This window comes from Syngnathus typhle, linkage group LG10 (assembly GCF_033458585.1).
Source record: "Syngnathus typhle isolate RoL2023-S1 ecotype Sweden linkage group LG10, RoL_Styp_1.0, whole genome shotgun sequence".
Lineage (NCBI taxonomy): Eukaryota > Metazoa > Chordata > Actinopteri > Syngnathiformes > Syngnathidae > Syngnathus > Syngnathus typhle.
This window is the reverse complement of record NC_083747.1, coordinates 11699015-11722010: the sequence shown is the minus strand read 5'-3', so window position 1 is coordinate 11722010 and position 22996 is coordinate 11699015. Positions and strand designations below refer to the sequence as shown.

The window sequence follows — 22996 nt, the reverse complement described above, 5'->3', positions numbered from 1 at the left end:
CCGCTCACACTTAGGCTTACTAGTGAGATATACATTGCATGATACCAGAATAAAAATGTACAACGTGTAAGAAAAACATTTTGTGCATGTTTTAAAAAAAAAAAAAAACTCAAATAGATGAAAGTTCATTGGATAATGCCACATTGTGTTTCCTTTGAGAGGACCTGTGAAACAACGCCGTTGCGTCCTGCCCAGCCACAATTTCCTCAAAGCTCTGGACGTCACATTGCAAGAATAGAAACTGAGACTAAAACAACAAATGACAAATTTCTATGTGCCCTCTCTGGATCCATTGCAGCCTGGTCGTTCTGGAATAGGGATCCAGATCTGTAGTCTCTTCTCAAGGTTTCCCCCAGTAGTTTTTTAGTTTGTTTTCCCTTGCCCTCCTGGGAATTTAAGATTAGGGGGTGTTCGAGAATTGTCAATATTTTTTGTACATGTGAAGCCTTTTGAGACTTACCTGTGATTTAGGGCTATATGAATAAACTTGACTTGATAGATCATCCGTCTTAATTAGGATCCTATTTTAAAAGACTCTATTATAAATGTAATTAATATAAATAAGAAGCAGCATATGAGGTTGAGACTGTGTACTGAGAAGTAAACAACTCTTTAATGAAATGTCTTAATGCATCTCAAGCACAATTTAAAGTGTTACTAGCAAGCCAAAGTAAAAAAACAAAACTGTTGAAGAAAAATGTGGGATATCCAACACTTTTTTTTTTCATTTTATTGATCCACATGAACATGAAAAGCTGAACAAAACAAAACCCTAAACAGACACGAATAAAAACTTGTCCTGAATATTAATTAAAACTAATTGCAGTTAAAAACAACAATTAAAACCAAAATAAACATAAAGTATAATGACACATACAGAACTATTATCATCCCAAGGCTGGTTAACTATATTTTCAAATTCAGTACTATAACTAAAATATGAACTTCTCACTATAGTAAATGAAAGAGGTTCAGCATCTCGATTAAAAAGGTACATATTAGAATAGAATTATCATTGATGCATCAACGGAGTCTGCTCAAATAGAAGGTGAGAACGTCATGGATCATTGCTCATCTCCCCAAGACACTCTGAATTCTCAAGTGACTCTTTGCCAAGTGACTGAGCATTCAACAGGGTTAGGTGTGGGCTACTGTGTGCCTGATTAAGCTTACCATGAGAGAGAATTTTTGGCCACAAACGGAGCAGGAAAAAGGTTTCTCAGCAGTGTGGGTTCTTGTGTGCCTTTTTAAGGTTCCCTGCTGAGAGAATTTTTGGCCACAAACTGAGCATGAAAAAGGTTTCTCACCGGTGTGGATTCTTGTGTGCCGTTTTAATTGTCCCCTCTGACTGAATTTTTGGCCACAAAGTGAGCATGTAAAAGGTTTCTCACCAGTGTGGGTTCTTGTATGTCCTACTAAGGTTCTCTTGTCAGAGAATATTTGGCCACAAACTAAGCATGAAAAAGGTTTCTCACCAGTGTGGGTTGTTGTGTGCCTTTTTAAATGTCCCCTCTGACTGAATTTATGGCCACAAACTGAGCATGAAAAAGGTTTCTCACCAGTGTGGGTTCTTGTGTGGCTTTTTAAATGTCCCCTCTGACTGAATTTATGGCCACAAACTGAGCAGGAAAAAGGTTTCTCACCAGTGTGGGTTCTTGTGTGGCTTTTTAAATGTCCCCTCTGACTGAATTTTTGGCCACAAACTGAGCATGTAAAAGGTTTCTCACCAGTGTGGGTTCTTGTATGTACTACTAAGGTTCTCTTGTCAGAGAATATTTGGCCACAAACTAAGCATGAAAAAGGTTTCTCACCAGTGTGGGTTCTTGTGTGCTTGATTAAGCTTACCATGAGAGAGAATTTTTGGCCACAAACGGAGCAGGAAAAAGGTTTCTCACCAGTGTGGGTTCTTGTGTGCCTTTTTAAGGTTCCCTGCTGAGAGAATTTTTGGCCACAAACTGAGCATGAAAAAGGTTTCTCGCCAGTGTGGATTCTTGCGTGCCCTTTGAAAAGTGCCATCTGACTGAATTTTTGTCCACAAACTGAGCATGAAAAAGGTTTCTCGCCAGTGTGGATTCTTGTATGACTCTTTAAGTTTCCCTTCTTAGAAAAGCTTTGGCCACAAACTGAGCATGAAAAAGGTTTCTCACCAGTGTGGGTTCTTGTATGTCCTACTAAGGTTTTCTTGTTAGAGAATATTTGGCCACAAACTAAGCATGAAAAAGGGTTCTCACCAGTGTGGATTCTTGTATGACGTGTTAGAGATGCCTTCCTTGAGAATTTCTGGTTACAAACTGAGCATGAAAAAGGTTTCTCACCAATGTGGGTTCTTGTGTGCCTTTTTAAATGTCCCCTATGACTGAATTTTTGGCCACAAACTGAGCATGAAAAAGGTTTCTCACCAGTGTGGATTCTTGTGTGCATAGTTAAATCTCCCCTCTGACTGAATTTTTGGCCACAAGTTGAACAGGAAAAGTTTTTCTTTTTTGTGCCCATTTTCATGTGTTGTTTCAAAACACTGTTATTAGCACATTTCCCAACCTGAGAACATTGCCTGTGTTTGTTTTGAGACTCATCATCAGAAGCAGCAGCAGCAGCAGGAACATGTGACGACACGTCGTCACTATCTGATGGTGGAGCTGCTTGTGATCCTCCACAGTGGTCTCCATCACCCTCTCTAGTCATTTGTTGACTTGAGCTGCAGCTTGGAGGCTCCGCCCCTTTGCTCACCTCATGTTGACCCTCATCTAAACTCTTCACAGGAACGCCAGTCAATGGTATCTTCCAGGCATCCTCCTCTTCTTCCTTTTTAATGTCGCAGGAGTCTTCTCCTTCCTCTTTATTCCAAGGCTGCTCCGGCTCTTCCTCCTCTTTTATGGTGCAAAGAAACTTCTGCTCCATTTGTTCATTGAAGTGATGGACCTCTTTGCCCACATCTTCCTCTTTAATGCGAGTGCGCTCTGGGTCCATCTGCTTAGGACGAATAGCTTCACTGATGTCTGCAAAACAAGGCAAACACATAAGACTTCAAGTTACAGTTGAAGACAAACTGGTCAAAACTATACAAGGACTTTTTCAATCTGCCTATCACACGTGATTTGAACAGAATTCGACTCAAAATAAACACTGGAAGAGGATTCATAATAGAAACTAGACGTGTACTAACCTAGTCTGCGCAACACAACATAAGGCTGCAGCCAAAGATGTTCCTGTCGTCGACGACTACGCTCCTTTTCCTCCACGTACTTTGCTGTGGTCCTTGCAGACATTTCCGCACTGCAATAACAACACTTGTTCAACGATGTTTGGCGAACAAAGGTGTGTTTTTTTGGCAGCGCCGAGCGAACTGTTCGTTAAAGTAATTGAATATTGGTTATCCCGTATTTACGCAATAGTATTTTGTGTTGTGCTAGATCAGGGGTGTCAAACTCATTTCACATTGTGGGCCACACATGGCCTCGGTAGATGTCAAGTGGGCCGGACCGTTAAAATAACCATAGTCATAGTTACAGTTGAAGAGAAACTGGGCAAAACTATACAAGGACTTTTTTAATCTGTCTATCACACGTGAGGTTGTGGGTGAGAGGACGACGTTGATCAAGCTGAAATCCATCATGGATAACACCTCTCACCCCCTCCATGACATTGTGCGGTCCCTGAGCAGCTCCTTTACCAGCAGACTATTACACCAACAGGAACGGGCAGGTCCTTCATTTCCTCTGCTGTCAGACTTTACAACATGCATGGCACCGGATCAAAATTATGTTTCGTCTCTACTAGCGGCACTTGTCTTTGTCTGGTTTTTATCCTTTTTTGAAAGGTTGGCACTTTTATTCTTGCACTTGTATGCGCTGCTGTGACAAGTAAATTTCCCCGCTGTGGGATGAATAAAGTTCTATCATCATCATCATATTAATACAGCCTCTCCAGCTATATCACTGTGTGGTGTTAGCTGCACTGAATAGAACAGGAAAGCCCTGCAGCGCATAGTGAGCAAAGCTGGAAGGATTATTGGTGCTTCACTCCCCTCCCTGAAGGACATTTACACCTCCCATCTCACCCGCAAGGCGACCACGATTGTGAGTGGTGTGAGTCACCCCGCTCACTGGTTCTTTGATCTACTGCCCGCTGGGAAGAGGTACAGAAGCCTGCGCTCCCGCACCACCAGACTCACCAACAGCTTCATACTCCAGGCCAGGGGTCACCAACCCGGTGCCCGCGTGCACCAGGTCGCCCGCGGCGACCACATCAGTCGGCCATAGGCCAGTTCTAAAAATAGTTTACAGTACACTGGTGAAGAGCATGCAATGCCAGGCTTCCCACTAACATTAATGTTCAGTGTCTTCACATAGAATATCATTAATAAAAATATAAAATTAAAGGTACACTGTGTAACTTTGTTATTTCAGAAGTGTATTATCAAAGTGGTCGCCCTTTGCATTATTCTGTGCCCTTGAAGTAGCTCCCAACTTCAAAAAGGTTGGTGACCCCTGCTCCAGGCTGTTAGGATCCTGAACTCGGCTTTGAAATTTTCCACAGTACAGTACTCCTTTTGGTACAGGCAAGAACCAGCATGTGATGATGGCTCATTTGAGATCTAACATTCGTCGAGGATAATCAAGCTAAACGTCATAAAGTTAGCACTGTGGTAGCTACCATGCTAATGAAAGCAGACTGCACTTCTGTACTGCAACCAAGCAGTACTACAAATTACGTTGCTAACATGATAACTTCGGAACATCGTAGTAGTTTACCTCTTTCGTCGTTACGGTTGTCGTGTAGCTGGTACTGGTTCACTAAATCAGTTGCGTGTTTATCTGATGCAGCCGAATGGAAGGCGATACGCTTCTGTTGTAGTGCCCGTTCGTGAGTGAACGATTGATTCAAAATGACGAATCTTTTCAGTGAACGAGTGGACGAAGCCTAAGGTGATTCGTTCTTTTTTCAGTTCATATTCGTTGAACGATTCGTTTGAACGAATCTTTTCAGTAAGCTGATTCTAGAGATCCGACTCACTTAAATGAACTGGAATATACATCAATGCTATACAAATTTCCAGCAATAGTCTTTCTATTACTCGATTGGAGACTTTAATTTACCAAGATATATCTAGCTTGATATATTTGACTTCACTGAGTTAGGAGGGCTTCTCTTTAAGAGAAACCTACTAGACAAATATCTAAAGAGTTTTACATTCCAAATTAATTTAGGGCGCCGGTATTGTTTTTCTACCCGTTGATCTATGGGTTTTGGTCACGGTGTCGTATAGCGTTCTTTTTTTTTTCTTTCCCTGATCCCTAAAATATCAAATAATCACGGCATAAAGCTATCAGCAATAACTACAATATAAATACAAAACGCAGTCGTTTCAAATAATGAAACCGGTCTGCTGAGCAATCACGCAAACTCTGAATCGACCAATCGGTGGTGGAGGCGACTATAAGAGAGCCAATAAAATAGTGCAACGTCACACAGGCCTTTCGAATTCAACTTTTGGCATTCATTTAATAAAAACAAGATGGACTCAAACTGTGACTTATTTTTTTTAGGTAGAGACAAAACGTTCAGAATGCTACAGTTTCATGATTTGCAGTTATTACGGTCCTTGAGGGTATAATAGTCTGTCTTCCACACAGTCCATAAACGCCTCATGACATTCTCTACTCTTTCCCTTCCTCAAACATGGGGGTGCGTTTACGGGCGGTCCGAAACAAGCCAATCAAACCGGGCCAGAGGTGGAGTTAACTCATCCGTCTTTCATAAATAGGCCGAACGGTCGTCTGACAGGCGCTCCTCTCCCTTCTCAAGTCTAGCCAGCTCTTGGTCGGTTTCATTCGACAGCTAAAACACCACCAAACGCCAAAATGAGCAGAAAATTCTTCGTCGGTGGAAACTGGAAGATGAATGGTGACAAAAAGAGCCTGGGTGAGCTCATTCAGACAATGAACTCCGCCAAGGTGGATCCCAATGTCGGTAAGGAAAGCGCCATTGTGGCGTTCGAAAATCATCTAGCTGCAGAAAGCATCAAACTGTTTGATTATAAACCATTTACGGGAGGGGTCGTGCATATTAATAGAGATTTACAATCGATTTTGTGTCACGTACTCAATCAATGGAGGGTGTACATTCGCGGCGGCACATAGTCCAGTTTTGCGGCTGCTGCCCGCGTTGCGTTCGCGTACACCCGGACCGCTAATTATCTTAAACTGGCATTGATTCAAAGCTACTCTATTATAGTACAATATGCGCTGCTTTTAGAATTAAATTAGTCGAACTGGATCTATCCCAGACGCAAACGTAACAAATTGTTAGTCAGTGAACAAAACGATAACGCAGGGGGCTCTTGTGTCCCATTTTACCAGTTGTCGCATGAAGGCAACACTTGGCCGTCACCTCCTATTCCCCAATGTTCTTTTTTGCAGGCTTAGTAAAACTCACTACAATAGATTTGATGCTTCTGCTTTCACAGTGTTTTAATCACAATGCCATTAACACAATGGAGATGCTGAGTGTGTTGAAGCCACTTTCCGCTGTTTGGTCTACTTTTTTGTTATGCAACTGTTGAGTGAGTGTGTCGCAGGCCTCATCTGCTCTCCAACACCCAAATTCACATATGCAATCCTTGAACTTTGCCCCATTCGAGTGTCAGCTGAAGCGCGCTCTTTACCATCAGCCAGACGTGACCTCTGCAGAATTCGGCCCTGACCTTTAGCGGCGCTGAACTTTATGCAGAGGGGTCTGCAGAGAATTGACCTTTCGCGCAGCATTAATGACACAGGGCTGTGTTTTAATATAGATGACCCAGGGGTACAGTTGCAATTGGAATACCGGTGTATCAACTTCACTGTAGTCTGTGTGACCCGAGAGTGCTATATGTCCTTTTATAAGATTCATGAGTTTAGAAATACTGGCTTCAGATTGTTTTTGTGAACCTCAAATAATGACATTTGTAATAGAACACATCTAATTACATGTTTTAATTAATTTTTATACTGCCATTTAATTTGTGATTATTTTGTTTCCGATGCATTTTATTTTCAATATTTGGTTTAATAGTTGGAACTAAAAAGTAAACGAAACAACACGAAAGTCAGTTTATGTACTTCTATTAGTTGTTAATCATTTTGATTACCAAACAAGTATGGCGTGAGCATCAATTAGATTACAGCAATGAATGAAACGAGTTTAAAAGGTTCACTTTTTTTTTTCAACAGAGGTGGTGTGTGGTGCTCCAGCCATCTACCTGGACTTTGCCAGGTCCAAACTGGACCCCAAGTTCGGTGTTGCCGCCCAGAACTGCTACAAAGTAGCCAAAGGGGCTTTCACTGGGGAGATCAGGTACGTCCTCCGCCCTCACCTGGACTTTTACCACACAAAGGTTGGCCCCTTTTGACCTCCCGTGACTTGTATTTGCCATCAGCCCGGCGATGATCAAGGACTGCGGCGTCCACTGGGTGATCTTGGGACACTCGGAGAGGCGCCACGTCTTCGGAGAGAGTGACGAAGTGAGCGCGCACGCGTTTGTTGTGAGGGACGTGAGAATAGTGCACGACTGGTGATTGAGAGCTGGCCCGTCCCATTTCATCAGCTCATCGGGCAGAAGACGGCCCACGCGTTGGAGAACGGCCTCGGCGTGATCGCCTGCATCGGCGAGAAACTGGACGAGAGGGAGGGAGGCATCACCGAAAAGGTCGTCTTTGCTCAGACGAAGGTCATCGCAGGTATTCCTTTTTCCCCCAAATAATTTTTACTTCATAGTGTGTGAGTAGTTTAAGAGCTCTGAAATAATAGAATAAAATATATATATATTTTTTTAGTGTGTGGTTTCACAATAAAAGCGCACAGTGCAGATTGCAGAAACGGCTTGCTGCAATATACAAGCACAAATACTATTGTTGAAATTTCAAGGGAGTCTTATCTGACATTTCTAGAAGTCAATCATTACCACCCACCACCTCTTTCTTTTCGAGACGGTCAATTGCTGCAATGTGGTGCGATAAACAAGCCCAAATGCAGTTTCGGCTCAAGCACTTTGGAGGGAATTCTGATTGTTGGAATTCCAAGGCGTCTTATCTCCTGTCTGGTTTGGTTCCAGACAACGTCAAGGACTGGAGCAAAGTGGTGCTCGCTTATGAGCCCGTGTGGGCCATCGGCACTGGCAAGACAGCCTCCCCCCAGCAGGTAAAATGTTTCTCTGTGGATAAAGTACTCAAATTTATTACTTGAGTAGAGGTACAGATATTTGTGTAAATAATCTCCTGTGGTCGATACATACAGTAATGAAGTATTTTTACCACCACTGCACCAAAGCGACTCCTCCCGTGTTGTCCCTTTCCAGGCTCAGGAGGTTCACGAGAAGCTGAGAGCATGGCTCAAGGCAAACGTGTCCGAGGCAGTCGCCAACTCCGTGAGGATCATCTACGGAGGTCTGTCATGGAGCCGAACGACAAAAACCATCTACAACCGTCTTGCATTGTTCTCATCTCGTGTGCTCTCCGTGCAGGTTCCGTGACCGGCGGCACCTCCAAGGAACTGGGCTCCCAGAAGGACGTAGACGGTTTCCTGGTCGGCGGCGCTTCCCTCAAGCCCGAATTCGTCGAGATCATCAACGCCAAGATGTAAAAAGTCTGACGAGCCATCACTGCACTTAGTCCTCCCCCTTTATTATTATTATTTTTTTTAAATTACACCTACTTGTGCAATGCTGTCATGATCTCCTCGTACGTGTTTGGGCACGTCTCATTTTGAGGAACAGGATTGGAGCGGGTTAGCACATGCACCGAAAACTGGTGTGCACTTGCAGTTTCAGTCGTTTTTCTTATGAGTGTGTGTCTCCGTCTGTGGCTTTCACCTCCCCGTAGCTGTGCATGAGCCGCGCTCTTGTTAGCATATCCATCACGTGTCCGTTCATGTTGTGTCATGATGGTTTTGAGGGTGACGAGGCTGTAAGGAAACTAAATAAACCGAATAGAGATTGCCTTAGTGTCTTTTTTCCTGTTTAATGCAATAATATTCAGGGCAAAATAAAGTGCTATGAAACGTAACTTGCACAATCTGCATTTTTATCAAAATGCTATATTTGTTTTTAGATGATTGGATTGATTGTATTTTATCTGTTTTGTATTTGAAATTATTTTAGAGGCTATAATGCTAGCCACACGTTGTGGCGCAACTTAAATATTTACCGTAGTTGCTTTAATTTCTGAGATTTTATGATTATCTAAAATGATTTGTTGATAATTCTGAGGGCAAACACCAAGGTGCATCGTAGAACAATATAAACATTTACCAAAATTAAAGAAATATGTATTATTTTTAAATTTTATTCCATATGTGTATTTAATATGATAAAAGTTGACATTCAAATGTTAGCTGTGCAGTTGCACCTCCACAACAGTAGGGGCAACAAATGAACACTTCGGACATTCTTATCGTCGAAAGCTCATTTCCGTATTTACAAGCGGAGCGTGACGTTCAGGCTCCCGTCAAAAAATACGTCTCGGAGGTGCAAATTGAAGCTTTTCCCTGTCCACTCCAGATAAACATGATGCTGTCCTTGAAAGCTTTTCTCAACGAGCGGTTGGCGGCGGTAGCGGAAGAGATATTTGGTGCCGTCGAGCAGACAATAGACGAGTACAAAGAGGAGCTTTGTCGCGTGAAGGACTTGGAGATCGGGCGCCTGAGAATGCAACTGAGGCTTCTCAAGTCAGGTCGGTTTCAATGACATCTAACAATCAAAACAATTCTATTTTATTTAATTGTGTGTTTAAAATGTCGTGTTTCTAACTAGATGCGTGTAACGGAGCCCAGCTGCAGGAGCACACCCATCACCAGCTCCCTTCTCCTCCTTCTCCTGCCCCTCCTCCACCTCCCCCTCCTCCACAGAAGCATGAGGAGGCGGCATCAGCAGACATGGAGGCTCCTGAGTCCCAGAACATGGAGGATGAAGGCAGCAGCAGCTTGGAGCACCCCAATGACGCCACCCAGGTGAAGAAAGAACCAGAGAGGAGCCACAGGGAGTTCTGGCTGGGTCACGGTTCTGAGCCTCTGGAGGATCTGGAGTCGGACATTAAAGATTTCATGTCGTCAGCGTCAGGCATGAGGGCCAGCCTACATGAGGCCATCTTGCCCTTTCACGTGTATCACGGCATCGGCGGTGGGCTCGGCGACGAAGGCAAGGAGAAGCCCTATAGCTGCTCGGTTTGCGACAAGCGCTTCAGCAACTGCTCCCACCTGGCGGCTCACGTAAGGACGCACACGGGCGAGAGGCCCTACATGTGTGAGATCTGCAGCAAGAGCTTCATCACCACCAGCGCCCTCAACAGACACCAGACCATACACACCGAAGGCAAACACTACGTGTGCATTTACTGCAATAAGGCCTTCAAATGGATGGAGTCTCTCGCCAGGCACGTGAGAGTTGCTCACAAGAGGCCCGACGCTCCTCAATGACCTCGGATATTGAGGAAAGAATTTTACGTCGTAGTATTATCTTGTAAGTAGAACTATAGAACCCGTCTGCCTTGAACAGTTCTGAGACTCTGGGTTTGGGTTCTTCAGTATTCACCCCGTGATTAGGGAACCAGTCATCTCGAATAGGCTCCAGCTCAATGAGGACAAACGTTTTACCAAATCGATAGATTCATATTAATTAAACAAAGAAATGTGTTTTCATGAATGAAGCTGAACCAAGAGCATTTCCCGTCTCAAATGAGCAATTTTTCTCTTTTACTTTTAAATTGAAAATACTTGTGCGGTGATGTCAAAATCTTTTTTACGAGCGTGTCAAGTTGTGAGGGAAAAAATGATTTCAATTTTATCTGTCTCTTGTCCTGTGTGTTTTCAATGCTGTGGCTTTCAGCTCCCTGTAGCCTTGCAGGAGCTGCGTTCTCATTGGCTACTTTGGGAGTGTGCCCATTATGCGGCGTGTCATGTTGATGCTTTTTTTAGGGTGAGGAAGCTATCAGAAAATACAATAAACTGCTTAAAGACTGTCTTGGTGTTTTGCTTAGTTTCATAATCCACTCAGACTTGATCTTTTTTAACCAGCATCCACAACTAATGCTGTTTCCGTGTATTCCTGTAGGGGGCAGCAGTGGCGCATCGTCGTTAATGTGTAGTATTTAGAAACGGATAAATCAATGTGAGCCACGTTTCCTGGACGCCAAATTTCTTAGAATCGAACATTTAAAAATAGAAATGAGGTAAGTGGACCTCTTAGTTAAGAAAAAAAAATGAAACCATCTGTTTCTATAATATTTTAGGTAGTTTTCCTTTGACCTTTTTATACTAAAAGTTACACCTCCTGTTAATTGCTAGCTATTAATTAGCTAATAAGATACCCACAAAAACATTTGGTTGACAAGACACGTAATGTCTTGTTAATTTCGACTTTTTGTTGTTGTTAAAGTCACTTATCTACTCCTCCTTGTTGCAGAGACCAATCATAAGAATGAACAAGAGTTGCATGACTGATATTCTTTCTGGCTACAATGTGCTTCACATAAATAAAACTACATTGATAGCTCATTGTTTATGTTCGTCTCAAGAATGGCATGAATGTCAATAATTTGTGTTATTTTATTTGGTGCGGCTGTGATGCGGACTCCTAAAGCGTCCCTCCTAAAGCTGCTGCCCCCGTGACCTGACCCCCGATAAGCGGAAGAAGGTGGATGGATGGGTTTTATTTTGTCCCGAGAAGAGAAGTGTAAAAGTTTTTTTTAAACAGCATTTCCAATCCGCTCCTCTGTACTTGTAAGCAAACAGCTCTCTCTTACGTTCTCCTATTCTGAGCTTTCCACACATTATGTCATAAATCTCCTTAAAGAAATAACAAAAGAGCAGCATTGGGGTTTGGGCCAGTGTTTCCAAGATTGTGTACAAGTCACATCGTGTGTGTGCTTGTGCAGTAGGCACATATTTCATTATATTTACCAATCTTTTTTATTCTTCCATCTGGATAAGCGTTTAAGTGTCCTGGCTGGCTGTTATTGTGAAGTAGGGAGGGAAACACCGCTGTCTGACTACTTGCCAGGCCAGCGATGGTGCAATAGCACCCGGAAAAAAAAAAATAAAGCAAACACTAAAGGTACAGACTGTCACGTTGGAAAGGGAAAGTTTTGAAGTCTTGCATACTTGACCATTTTGTTCCTCCGGGGGTGATAGTAAATTTCTCGAGCCTCAAACAAGCTGTCAATGACGACTTTTGTTTTAGTCTTTTTTACTAGGCCTCAAGTCAGGCAGATTTGTTGTTGTTGTTTGTCTTCTATCTTATAGCCACTATTTTTCTTTTGCACTCAGACCTTATGTTATTATATTATTCTCCTGCTTCCAAACTAATTGCTAATATGATTGCATCATTTTACAGGTGGGAAAATCTCCAGACAAGTGTCTGCCGCACTTCCTCAGGCTTGCAGAGAGGCCTTCACGGCTTAAGATGTCCTACAACTCTTCAAGGTGATCTTGACGGGATTGGAGTGGAACGGCTGAGAGAGACCGACCCACTCAGCCGCTTCTGCGAGTTGCCTCCTGAAGATGACCGAGATGTAGCGCAACGCTTAGCGACTGTCTCTCGACGCGACACGTGCGGAAAATGACAGCTGGCCTCAAGTCTCGTCTCCAGGTCAGTGGGCCAAACGTGCGCCTGTGGAGAAAACGCACGGGAAAGCGAAGGATGCGCGATGCGGGTGGCCGTGGGGTGACCTTGATTGCCTCTGACAGCTCCTTAGGGAGGAAAGACATGACTGTGAAAATGTTACATCAGCTGGGGAATGTGGCCAAGTGTTCTTCATGTCACATGTCAACATAGTCACAACATAGCATGTGGATGATTTGCTGCATTTTTTTTTTCATTTTCACTCAACTGCATATTTGTAAAATATTAAAAATAAATATTTTAGACATTTGAAAATAATCAAATATTTTAAAATATATTAACATCCCGTTGATAATCCCAAATTCTACTAGTATCGCATTATTATTTTGTAAACAGGATTTGGATCTTAGTGTACCTAATGCAGTGACGTGACAATACAGCATACGGATTTAGGAATCTATATTATTATTATTATCAAAATCTTTCCTTTAATGCCAATACAACACCTACTTATGATTTCGTTTAATTTAGTTCAACAGGCTCTCACAGGGTGCTCATCTTCCCAGCTCACCTTTCACAACGTCTTTAAGCCTCCCTCACAAAGCGCTAAGAATATCACCGGCAGATGTGACGTCATCACATGGAGCACAATCAGATTCTTGTATATTACATTGACACACTTTCTCAAGGTGACTTTGAATGACACGCTAGCTGGGAACCAACAGTACGTCCTACATGTCGTATCTGTGTGTGAGCTGAGCCTATCCATCATCATTGTAGATTTGATTGCATTTTTCAGGCCTTTTAAGCTTAGCAGACAACGGGCAGAGTACGTATATCATGATCACAAAAAGAAGAGATTGAAAATGGTCGTTTGTTCCGCCGGAGATCTCCGCAGCGTCTAAAGGCCTCGCTCGGCGATCCGTGTCCGTTTTGAAGGAGGTTCCTCTGGACGGACGTAGCGAGAAAACCCATCAGCGCGCTGAGCCCTTCAGCACAGTTCGTAAATCACGCTCTCGCAGCTCCCCCACCTCTCTCCTCCATTTCCCCCCTCTTTTCTTTCTCCCCCCTTTTTTTTCTTACAGTTTACTATGGAATGCCAGCTCTACAGGGCGGCTGCTTTTCAATGGAGCAACTCAACTCCCATGCTTCACACTCATCCCATGTGTCTCCTATTAGCCACACTGGCCAAGAGTAGAGAGAGGAGGGGTTTGACAGAGGGACTCCAAAAGGGGGAGGGGGAGCCACACGAGGAATTTGATATGCTTTGTGCATGAGGGACTCGAATAGAATAAAACAAAGACGGGGGCGAATACACTCAAGGTAAAGGAGTGCATGGGGACGGACACACGTGGTGCACAAGTAAAAACGTAGCAAAAAAGAGATCATTTATTTCCAGATTTGTTTTTTTGCTTTCGTTCTCATCTTGTTTCACAAGTTCCGTTTAAAATAAAAATAAAGACCGACAGTCATACCATGAAAATGTAAAAAAATAATACAAATAATATGTACTGTGTGTATATATAATTATATCATTATCAACAAACAGACGACATAATAATAATAACAATACTGTTTTAAACAGAACAGAAGAGAAACGACTGGTCTCATGCATATAGAACCCTCAGGTACAAATGAGGGTGTTTTTTTTTTTCTTTTTTTTACTAAAATGAAGAACCAAAAGTTCCACCAGATCTGAGTGAGCTCTAAATCTACATGCGATGACATTAAAAAGACTCATTTACACATTCCGTCTGGTATCAAGTATTTTACACATTACTCATACTATCGCCGCCCCCATCTAATCCATACACTGTACAGAGCACAATACAAAACAGGGCTGAAGTTCAAGAACACAATGCAGAAAAAGAGTCTGGAACTTCAACAGGGTGTACTCGACGGTTTGTAAATTCCCCTGTCCAACTTTGTCTCGTCACAGTTTTTAGTGCTTTTATCTTCCTTAGTTTTTTTTTTCTCCTCCTCTGCGCCACTCCTTCTTGGCTCCTCCCTCACAGGGTCTTGTCACTCTCTTTCTTCAGGTGACTGAAAGGTTAAAGGAGAAATAAGTTAAGACTTTTACGTGCTACAATGGAACCACTAAATACCATGCTACGAAGCGTCTGTTTTTAAGATATGTGACAATATATTGCAAGCCGCTGCACAAACTAGTCGATTACATGGTGTTTTTATCGTCAGAACAATTGTATCCCAATACCAGCGTATGCCAATAGCCCCCTGTTAGCAACATCCTGTTAGAATAGATTACGTAAGGAGCTATTTCAACCCATTCTGTTAGGGAAATTAGCGCCACCTATAGGGTTGGAGTGCAACAGCATCAACTTGGCGTGTCTTGAGTTGTCATCTTTGATTGAGGTACAGTGATCCCTCGCTATTTTGCGTTTCATTTATCGAGGCTTCACTACATCACAGATTTTTTTTCCAAATTAAAAAAACATTTAAAAGTCTAAATAAAACTTCTAAATTGAGCAAATGTGTCTAACCTTTAGGACAATGTAGTATTGCTCCAAATGTTCGTTTACGTTCCTTTAAAACTCCGATTTCGCGTGTTAGCACAATCGCGAGTTAGCATAATTCTGCTAACTCGTTAGCCTGCCCAGTACTTCTTGTTGGTGACCGTACTTCGCGGATTTCACTTATCACTTTTTGGAACCAATTATCCGCGATAAACGAGGGATTACTGCATACAGTTCTCTTTGGATTTGGTTTGGATCACGTCAAGACTTGTGGAAATTTGTGTCAGGCCTTAGTTTGTGCGTAGACACAAACAGCATACCTGTAGTACTCGTCCTGGGTGAGGGAGTGGTGGTGATGGTGATGAATCCACTGCTGTTCCAGGGCCAGTCTCTGGATCTGCAGCTCTGCGCTCTGGGCCTGCTGCATGGCCTGGAGCTGATGGGCTGCCGACATTGGACCAGTGAGGGAGGATGGTTGGGGCATGTCACGGAAAGGAGCACCTGGGAGAAGTGTCCCCGAGAAGTGAAAGCATCAGTATCCCCGCCAAAATATTCTCGATAAACTTTGAGGGTTGTTTTGAGAGTAAAAAAGTGAGCGAGTACATGGACGAGGAGTCTTCTCCTCACCAAACAGCTGTTGGCGAAGCACCTCGCTGTCAGTGAGGGGGTGAGCCAGGATGGGGGTGCCTATTGTCGCTCCTGGGTAAGGAAGCCGCGCCAAAGGAGACCCTGACGCCAGCGGGTCCATCAGGGGGTGAACCCCGCCCGCCGCTAGATGCCAATGATGTAATAGGAAATAAAGGAGATATTTAATAGGAGCCAAAGAAACAGCAAACACTGAAAATAGAGGTTTTATAAAGTCAAACAAGGTAGCATAGTTAGTAGCAGTGGGTACCTGTGTCTTGTTGGTGCAGGTGAAGGTGCGAGTGGATGTGGGAATGCTGGTGATGGTGGGGCGTCACATTCAGCATCTGGACGCGACCCGCATTTTCTCCTCCGCTTCCTCCACCTGTTGCGCCTCCGTTGGCGTTGCCTCCTCCTGCTCCTGTTCCTCCCCCTCCGCTTCCTCCCCTTTCCCTCTCTCGCTCTCTCTCACGCTCCCTTTCCGCAAAGGCTGGCAATGCCGTCCTGTCCCGTTCCCTTTCTCGCTCCCTGTCCCGTTCCCGTTCTCCGCTGCGGTCCCGCTCGAAGGAAGCTGGAGACCGAGCGGGAGGTGGGTAAGACTCTGAACTGGCTGGGGCTGACGTTTGATGAGAGGACAGGGAACTAGGAAAAGAAGAATTGGGGACTGGGTGATGAATTGAGGTGGCGCTGGAGGTTGGCGGAGCGGGTGGAGGAGGGGGAGCCACTGGAGGTGCAACAGGGGCTGCAGAAGGCGGGGCAGCAAGGGGTGGTGCAGATGAAGGGTGAGAAGGGTGCGAAGGTGGTAGGAGCGATGAAGGAGGTGGATTGGGCATTGACTGCGGGGCAGAAGGGTTTGGAGGGCGAGTTACCGGGGCCAGTGGCGGATTTTGGAGGTGCGGTGGGCCGGTTGGAGCTGGAGGTGGTGTACAATAGAGTGACACCTCATTAGCTCCTGCTCCACCTCCCCCAAGGAGCAAGGAGTGGGCATGTGCATGTGCATGGGTATGGGCATTGGCGTGAGAATGAGAGTGAGCAAGGGCAAGAGCTGCAGGATCGTGAATGGACCCCGGCGGGTAGACCCGTTCATCACTCTTAAACTCAAATCCTGGCTTCATGCGATCCCGGTGAGCAGCGACCGCATGAGGAAAGCCAACTCCTCCTAACCCTGAAGACCCAATCCCACCTGGAACCGGTCCCCCTCCTACCCCAGGGTGGCCCCCGATACCTGGGTTCCCTTCCAGGCTGCCACCATACAGGAAGCCCAAGATGGCCGCAGCTGTTGCTGCATCAGTAGGTAGGTGATGTGGATGGCCGATTGCATGATTTTGGAATTGGGGAAGAAAGAACGAGGGATGGACGTGAGGATGACCATGATGAATTTGAGCGTGGTGTGCTTGGGCTCGACTTGCTGCCCCGAGGGGAGACATTGCATGAGGGCGAGCATACTCGCTAAGGGTTCTTAGAGCTGGGGTATCAGGACCAAGATAAGGACCGCCTATACCAATTCCCAGAGCACCCTGAGGGCCCCCAACTACTGCTGATGCTCCAGCCATGGATGGAAGCAGAAGAGAGTGGGGGATAGTGTGAGAGAGGCTGGGATGGAGGTGGTGTGCCGGAGGAAGGTGTGCATGTGGATGCGAGGGATGATGCTGAACGTGATGTGAAGGGTGGCCAGACGGGTTTCCCGGACAGGAGGAAGACGTTGAAGGATCGAGGATGATGGAGGGCGAAGAGGGGAAGAACAGGGAAGATCCCTGACGGGCTGCTGCATTGGCATCTTTTTGTTGCTATAAAGAAAACAAAATGCATTTGTGAATCCCTTAAATCAACTAGACATATGAGGTTTACAAGCTTACCTGTAGATGGCGATCCAGCTCCCTCTCCCTTTCTCGTTCTCTCTCTTTTTCTCTTATGTCTCTGGCACGTTGCTCAACCTCCCTCCGAGCTCTTTCTATCACATCATTCCTCTTCTTCCATAATTTGGATCCGTCCAATGGAACAAAGAGGACATCGCTGCGGGCACAGGAGTTGCCGCTACCACGGTCAAGGACTTTGTGAAACCTGGACAAGTGACACAGTGATGCAGCACTTCATTATTTTCACCACCAGAAGTCAATACCGGCAATCATTGTGATCTGTGGGACAAATAATAAAAGGAAACCCAGATAAACATGAATTCAGTGTCTCTGACATTACCTGGCTGACTGGCTAGCGTGGATGGGAATGTCTACAGGCTTAGGTTCAGGAGACGGACTTCTTAACACTGGTGGTGGACTTTCACTCTCTTCCCTTTCTTCTAGTGGCTCCTCTTTAATGACAGGTGCTGGGGGTGGACCAGAATCTGGATGGCCGTCTCCACCGGGTTGCGTTAAGCTGGGAGAAGGTGTTGTAACGCTATTCGTGAGCGGCGGAGGCCCCTTGGAGACATTCTGAGGCGATTGGGAGTTGGTATTGCTGTTAGTGGGTGTGCCACTGTTGCTATTGCTGTTAGCCAGGCTGTTGCCGCTGCTTCCGTTAGAATGGTATGTGCCACTGAAGCTTGGGTGGCTGTTCAAGGTGCCATGTAAAGGGGAAGGGCGGCATCCGGGTGAACAGCTGGATGAAACGCCAGGCCCTGAAAATGGCATGTTGGGTGCGGAGGTGGATCCAGGGGGAAAAGATGAGAATCCTGCCATCTGATTAGTAGATGGGCTTGGTAGTGGGGATACATGTGTCGGAGGAGTCTGGGAAGATGACTGGTAGAGTGGGGGGCGAACATTGGGTGCCATACCTGGTGGGAGTTGCTGGACATGAGAAGACTGGGATGGGGGCATTGGAGGTTGTGGTGGTGGTGGAGGGGGATAGGTAGCATTTGAAGGGTGTCCGTGACTGGTTGAGGAGGATGGAGAGAGAGCAGGAGATTGATTTGGACCTCCACGGCTTTGGTATATTGTAGACTCTCGCAAGTTTGGCTCCCTCTCTCTGTCTCTTGGTCCAGACTGGTAGTGGGGATGGGGAGCGTGAGGATTTTGGATCCCACCGGGCCCTGAAAACTCTCTTACCAGATTAGAAGTAACACCAGGTGGGCTGAGATAATCTCTATTAGTTCCAGCGGAGGGAGGTCTCCCTGCATTGAAGTCTTTCCCACCAGTGGGAGGATACTCTCTGTGAAAAGGGTCAGCGGCAGAGGAAGGGGTTTGTGCCTGTTCCATGGTTGGAGGAAACTCCCGACTGGCTAAATTTGAGGGGTGCGAGTGTGGGGGCAGGGAAGAATGAGATGGGTGGTTATTGGTGTTTTGGGGTGATGCCGGTGGGTCTCGGCTGAGAATGGGGTTCACAGGTAGTCCACTATTTGAATTTGGATGGTTTCCTTGAGAGATTGAGTTGTTATTTGGGTTAGAGGTTCCTCCAACTTCTCTTGTTTGGTTTCCAAACTCACCCCATCTGCCTCTGTCTTTTTCTCTGGAATGGCCCCCTCCAGCTCCGTTGGGGCCAAAGTCTCTGCTCTGGTTTTGGTTTGGCATGGAAAACTCTCTTCCTGCATCACGTTCTCTGTCTTGCTCTCTGTCACGGAAAGCTGGAACAAAGTCTTTTCTATCAGGACCAATGTTAGAAGCTCCATCTCTTCCAGAGCCTTGGAACTCCCGGTTCTGACCCACGGACATACCCGAAAACTCCCTGCCTTGGATGCTATTTGGGCCACTACCATTACCCCCACTACTAGTGTCTCTGTTGTTACCCATGGGAGCAGAAAACTCCCTGTTAAGCTCCCTCGATACACACTCACCTCTCACTCCCCTCTCCCTGTCTCCTGCAGCCGCCCTCTCTCTGTCCCCTCCCCCTCCGGCATACCTGTTAAGGTACTCCCTGTGGGGGTGAGGATGTGGATGGGGGAGGTAAGAGGAGTGAGAGGAGGAGTGTCGAGAGGAAGGAGGGTTGTAAACTGAGGGAAGTTGCTGTTGCTGCACTGGGGGCTGATGCTGGTGTGAGTGGTGGTTGCCAGGGTAACGGGTGTAGCCCCAACTCCCCTGGCAACCGGTTGCTGTGCCACCCTGCCAGCTGGGGGAGCTGTAATGATGGGGGTGGGTGTTGGTTTGGGGTTGTGATTGAGATTGTGGCTGAGGCCCAGTCTGTAGCAGGGAAGGAGGCGTGGACTGGGCCTTGTCCAGGTGCTTTTCTGCCTTTTCCATTTTGTCTCTTTCTATTTTAACCTCGGGGGGAAGGTTTTGTCCCCCAAGCTCCAGTGGTTTTAGAGCAGGTGGAGGAGGAAGAGGTGGGGGCAAAGAGTGTGGAATGCCGGGGCTGTTATGGGAAAAATCTCCACCTGCGGCAGATGTCTTTGTCACACATTGTGTGTTGGCTTTGGAATTGACTCTGTTGCCACTCGGCACCGCATCGGTGCCTGTTGGTCCACCGTACTCCACTTTAGACATGAGTTTGGAGTCCAGGGAGAAATACGACTTCCTCCCACCATTGCTGTCATTTGAAGAATCTCTAGCGCCACGAACTGAGGAATTGAGACCAGAGGAGGGGCAAGGATGGATAGGCTTAAGTGTACAGTCCTCAATTCGTGCATCTGTATCCGTCTTTTGTTCGTCTCCGCAGGGATCCTCCCCTCTCCGCTCCCGTATTGCCCTTCTGTCCTCTGCGGAGATGCTTCCTGCTCCTCCATCTTTGTTTTTCTCCCGTTCCCTCTCTCCTTGCTTTGGTGAGTCTGGGCCCTCGGAATCAGAGTCGAGGCTACCCAGGGGGGAAGCGGAGAGACTCGGGGATGAGGAACGATTGTCCTGGTCGATGTCCCGCCCGCTGCTCAAACTGCTGCTGCTATTGGCCAGACTCCCCACAACTGAACTCCTGCTGCCCTGGGATTGGCCGTCCTCATTGTCACTCTCACGGGATTGGCTGGCCGCAGAGGTAGGAGGCGGGACAGCCGAGGGAGCCAAGATGTCAGTGGCGTGTGTTGATGTTGGAGGGTTTGGGGTGGCTGCCGAATCCTGACAAGAAAAGATCAATTGTGGATCAAGTAAAAAAAAAATATATATCAGTGTTGTGAAAGGATCTATTGCCAGAGCATATTTCTTCATGGCAAAAATATCTCCCCGTTGGTCAGGCACATGAATTATTTCCAGCTTCATAAAACAGGCTGATGAAAGACAAACCTGAACTTTCTGCCTTTTTGCAGGAGACACGAGTTCCTCCCCCTCGCTCTCTGATGAATCATGGCCTTGTGATCTGCGACTGAAGCGATTCCCGGCCAGTTCCTCACCGCCACCTCTTGGCTACAACGATACCATACTTTGAATTCTTCCATTACACGTTCTGACCTCTTTCATGCACACACCGATGCCTAAACATCAAACTTGCTTCATCGCACTCGTCCAAGGTCTAAATACACGATAGAACAACACCAACCTGGTCTGTAGCGATGCGCACACGACATGAACTTGAAAACAAAGAGGCTGCGTACCGTTTGTCTATCGTTGCGCTCGGGGCGTGTTGGGCTCGCATGCGGGCGTCGACCCCTCCTCTCCTCGCTCGCTCCCCGCCGCCGCCCACTGCGCATGGGCACCTGCAAGGCCAGGACAAGGTGTTGAAACGGGGTCTAGCCAAGGCCAGTACTCCAATACTGAACTCGTTAAGTAAATAGTTCCCAGCGCCTCGTGCATACCGATTCTTTGTGCGTCCGTGTTTTCATGATTTCTTCCTTACAGCGTCCATTTTACCACACAAGCCATTACTTGGACTGAATAGGTTGATTCTGCAGTTGCTTACTCTCTCAAGTGACAGGCCACGGGGAAAGCTGAAAAGGATGGTAAACAAAGAAGGCCTTATAGAGTCTCTTTGGGCTCAAATGTACGATTTTAAAGACATGAAACACATATAGAATCACAAAGGGATGTCGTGGTCATTCGCAAAATAGAATTGCACACCATTCGTGCAAATTAGAACTTGCGGCATTGTGTTGAAACATGTAATTTACAACTGCAAAAGCCTTGTTTGAATTCCCAGCATGTCTCACTCCACACCAACGCCGCTGCTTTTCACCGCTGCGGCCAAAAAACCTACTGGCACACATTGACGACTCTTTTTTTTGGCCACTTGATATTAGGCGTGCATGCGCTTTGGTCACCCTGTCCGGCAACTGGAAGCCACTCCCCCTTGCGCCCCACTGTCTATTTCACCACCACATCTCTAACCCTCAGCCACTTGTGGTTAACCTACATGACCTGGTTATTACTGGCAAGCATCGCATGCTCATTTCTCGCTGTGAGAATGTGAGCAAAAAAAAGATGGCCGGATCCATTCATTCATGCCACGGTGAAAAACGGCCGATGTGTTTTGAATGAGGGATATAAATAGTGTGCCCTGCCAGATGGGGAAACTGTCATTTTTAGCAGGCGTGCGTGTGTACAAACACCGGCCGCAGCGGCGGCAGCGCTACACATGACTGTGCATTAATTATTAGTGCATGCTGCAGTGACTAAGTCGATGAGAGCCACACAATCCAAAAAGATGGGGCGCATACACACGTGTTTATGGCCCCACTTTACACTAATAAGGACAGATGCAGGATACAGGTGGCAGCTGGCTGCACTGACATGGGTCACACTGGTCATGAACTTGCAAAAAAAAAAAAAAAACAGTAATGAGCCCACTGCAGTGTAATTGATACACATGCGTGCAAAGGCAGCTCCGTGCAGACGCCAGGAGCACCTCATGTATGGATGAGAGGAAAGGGAATGGCGGAATGATTGCATCTAGCACCGGCTACCCCTCTTCTTTCTCTCTCTCTTTTTTTTTTGTTGCTTTGGTTTGCTTTGCAGGAATGTGGCCGTCATCTTGAACGCAGCACTGGGGTGACAATAAGGCACAATGAAAAAAAAAAAACGGGGGGGGGGTAATGATGGTGGTGAAGATTCCAAAACACACAGCATAAGCATGCATTATATTGCACCCCCATGCCCCCCACCACCTCCCCTCCCCTTAATTGTGCTTACCTTTAATATCCAGCGATGCGTGCTGCTGCCGCCGCTGCTGCTCTCACTCCCCCTTTTTCCTTCCTCGCCCTCCTTTTTGTCGTCTTTTCTCGCAACGCGCGCCGCCTCATGTTGCACACACACATATACACACGCGCGCGCACACACAAAGCAGCAGCAGCAACCGGGCAATAGCAAAAATGCGGCTGAAATCTTCACGGTCGCGGCGTGGAAAAAACTGAACTGTACAAATTGATGCGTATGTGCGCTCGCCTCTTCCCCCACCCCCTTTTTTTTTTGCCTTGGCCCCCCTCCTCGTCCCCACCTACCCCCCTCTTCCTCCAAGACGA

General features: G+C 46.1%; 4 protein-coding genes and 1 non-coding gene across 6 annotated transcripts; 2 read left to right on the top strand and 3 right to left on the bottom strand.

Moving 5' to 3' along the window:
• Positions 1-626: 626 nt before the first annotated feature.
• Positions 627-4876, bottom strand: LOC133160546 (gastrula zinc finger protein XlCGF57.1-like). Of its 2 annotated transcripts, XM_061288284.1 has the most exons (3): positions 4752-4876; positions 3164-3273; positions 628-2996 (listed from the first exon to the last, which is right to left on the bottom strand). In XM_061288284.1, exons 2-3 carry the CDS (start codon positions 3264-3266, stop codon positions 1138-1140), a joined length of 1962 nt encoding a protein of 653 aa, XP_061144268.1. In that variant the 5' UTR covers positions 3267-3273; positions 4752-4876; the 3' UTR covers positions 628-1137. The 2 variants fall into 2 exon arrangements, with proteins under 2 accessions (XP_061144270.1, XP_061144268.1); XM_061288286.1 differs by lacking the exon at positions 3164-3273 and having other exon boundaries at positions 627-2996; positions 4752-4858.
• A 262-nt stretch (positions 4877-5138) lies between these two features.
• LOC133161616 (U7 small nuclear RNA) lies at positions 5139-5194 on the bottom strand. Its single transcript, XR_009716099.1, has one exon. It is a non-coding gene; the product is annotated as a U7 small nuclear RNA (small nuclear RNA).
• Positions 5195-5772: 578 nt separating this feature from the next.
• tpi1b (triosephosphate isomerase 1b) lies at positions 5773-8974 on the top strand. Its single transcript, XM_061290079.1, has 7 exons — positions 5773-5970; positions 7212-7335; positions 7418-7502; positions 7586-7718; positions 8093-8178; positions 8336-8423; positions 8501-8974. Exons 1-7 carry the CDS (start codon positions 5862-5864, stop codon positions 8617-8619), a joined length of 744 nt encoding a protein of 247 aa, XP_061146063.1. The 5' UTR covers positions 5773-5861; the 3' UTR covers positions 8620-8974.
• A 458-nt stretch (positions 8975-9432) lies between these two features.
• On the top strand, positions 9433-10991 carry LOC133161491 (transcriptional repressor RHIT-like). Its single transcript, XM_061290048.1, has 2 exons — positions 9433-9707; positions 9788-10991. The coding sequence occupies exons 1-2, from the start codon at positions 9542-9544 to the stop codon at positions 10447-10449; spliced, it is 828 nt and encodes a 275-aa protein (XP_061146032.1). The 5' UTR covers positions 9433-9541; the 3' UTR covers positions 10450-10991.
• Positions 10992-13968: 2977 nt separating this feature from the next.
• atn1 (atrophin 1) lies at positions 13969-22921 on the bottom strand. Its single transcript, XM_061289868.1, has 10 exons — positions 22668-22921; positions 21338-21469; positions 21137-21238; positions 20829-20948; positions 17887-20663; positions 17547-17751; positions 15962-17477; positions 15694-15837; positions 15387-15567; positions 13969-14635 (listed from the first exon to the last, which is right to left on the bottom strand). Exons 2-10 carry the CDS (start codon positions 21362-21364, stop codon positions 14602-14604), a joined length of 5106 nt encoding a protein of 1701 aa, XP_061145852.1. The 5' UTR covers positions 21365-21469; positions 22668-22921; the 3' UTR covers positions 13969-14601.
• Positions 22922-22996: the final 75 nt, after the last annotated feature.